We start from the raw sequence: 1,477 nt of genomic DNA on the forward strand, positions 1-1,477 counted from the left end.
AACATGTGTATGTACAACAGGTGTATGTATCATGTAGAACATGTGTATGTACAACAGGTGTATGTATCATGTAGAACATGTGTATGTACAACAGGTGTATGTATCATGTATAACATGTGTATGTATCATGTATAACATGTGTATGTACAACAGGTGTATGTATCATGTATAACATGTGTATGTATCATGTATAACATGTGTATGTACAACAGGTGTATGTATCATGTATAACATGTGTATGTATCATGTATAACAGGTGTATGTATCATATACAACATATGTATGTATGTATCATGTAGAACAGGTGTATGTATCATGTACAACATGTGTATGTATCATGTACAACATGTGTATGTATCATGTACAACATGTGTATGTATCATGTACAACAGATGTAGAACATGCTCGCTTGTACTGCCATGAGGATGTTATAATGTGACGACCAATCTCACTATTCGTTGTTAAAGAGTATCTCAAGAGTTGGCGGTGGGTGCCTTACCTCCAGTCTGTCACTGCTATATTATGGACGGCTAGCGCAGAAAGCCCTCGATAGCTTTGTGCAAAATCCAAAACAAACAAGGCTTAACACTGAAGAAGATAATGTGCGTAAGGACTATCTGTTTTTAACTACAGGTAAATGATAAGCAGTGGCACAAGATTGACTTAAGTGTTTATGAAAGTGAAGTTACGCTGTACTTAGACTGTGAGAAAACGACTACTAGGTCTATGAATCAACGTGGACCAATTGACGTCAATGGGAACATTATGCTTGCTCAGTATAAAGATCGAAAGAGGAGTGTACCGGTAGGTGGCACAGGTCATAGTTAAATATAATTTCAGATCTGCCAATACTCTAAAGTATTCTGTAATTTTAAGTTTTACTTTTGTAATTTTGATTAATTACACCACTGCTCTCTGTGTTTTTATTGTAAATGTACTATTGTTAGAAAATATATTTACAGCCACTGTGAACTATGTCAAATCAAGATTATATTATTGTATTCCTCTGATCAGCTAGATTTACAGTGGATGGTGCTGAGCTGTGATCCTTCACGATCAGAAAGGGAAACTTGTGGCGAACTACCTGTAAGTATTAATAGTGACTGAGACATTACCTGTAAGTTTCAATACTAATAATAATGACTGAGACATTACCTGTAAGTTTTAATAGTGAGTGAGGCATTACCTGTAAGTTTTAATACTAATAATAGTGAGTGAGACATTACCTGTAAGTTTTAATAGTGAGTGAGGCATTACCTATAAGTTTTAATACTAATAATAATGACTGAGACATTACCTGTAAGTTTTAATAGTGAGTGAGGCATTACCTATAAGTTTTAATATTCAATAATAATGACTGAGACATTACCTGTAAGTTTTAATACTAATAATAGTGAGTGAGGCATTACTTGTAAGATTTAATAATGACTGAGGCATTACCTGTAAGTTTTAATAGTGAGTGAGACATTACCTGTAA

General features: G+C 34.2%; 1 protein-coding gene across 1 annotated transcript in view; it reads left to right on the top strand.

Moving 5' to 3' along the window:
- LOC106473619 (collagen alpha-1(IX) chain-like) overlaps positions 1–1,477 on the top strand; it is a gene marked incomplete at its 3' end in the record, with an annotated part of 14,627 nt that overhangs the window by 5,171 nt on the left and 7,979 nt on the right. The window contains exons 2-3 of the mRNA XM_022402027.1: positions 634–804; positions 1,015–1,086. Coding sequence (XP_022257735.1) covers positions 634–804; positions 1,015–1,086 — 243 coding nt within the window. The remainder of the gene's footprint in view (positions 1–633; positions 805–1,014; positions 1,087–1,477) is intronic.

Source organism: Limulus polyphemus, unplaced genomic scaffold (assembly GCF_000517525.1).
Source record: "Limulus polyphemus unplaced genomic scaffold, Limulus_polyphemus-2.1.2 Scaffold6335, whole genome shotgun sequence".
Taxonomy (NCBI): Eukaryota; Metazoa; Arthropoda; class Merostomata; order Xiphosura; family Limulidae; genus Limulus; species Limulus polyphemus.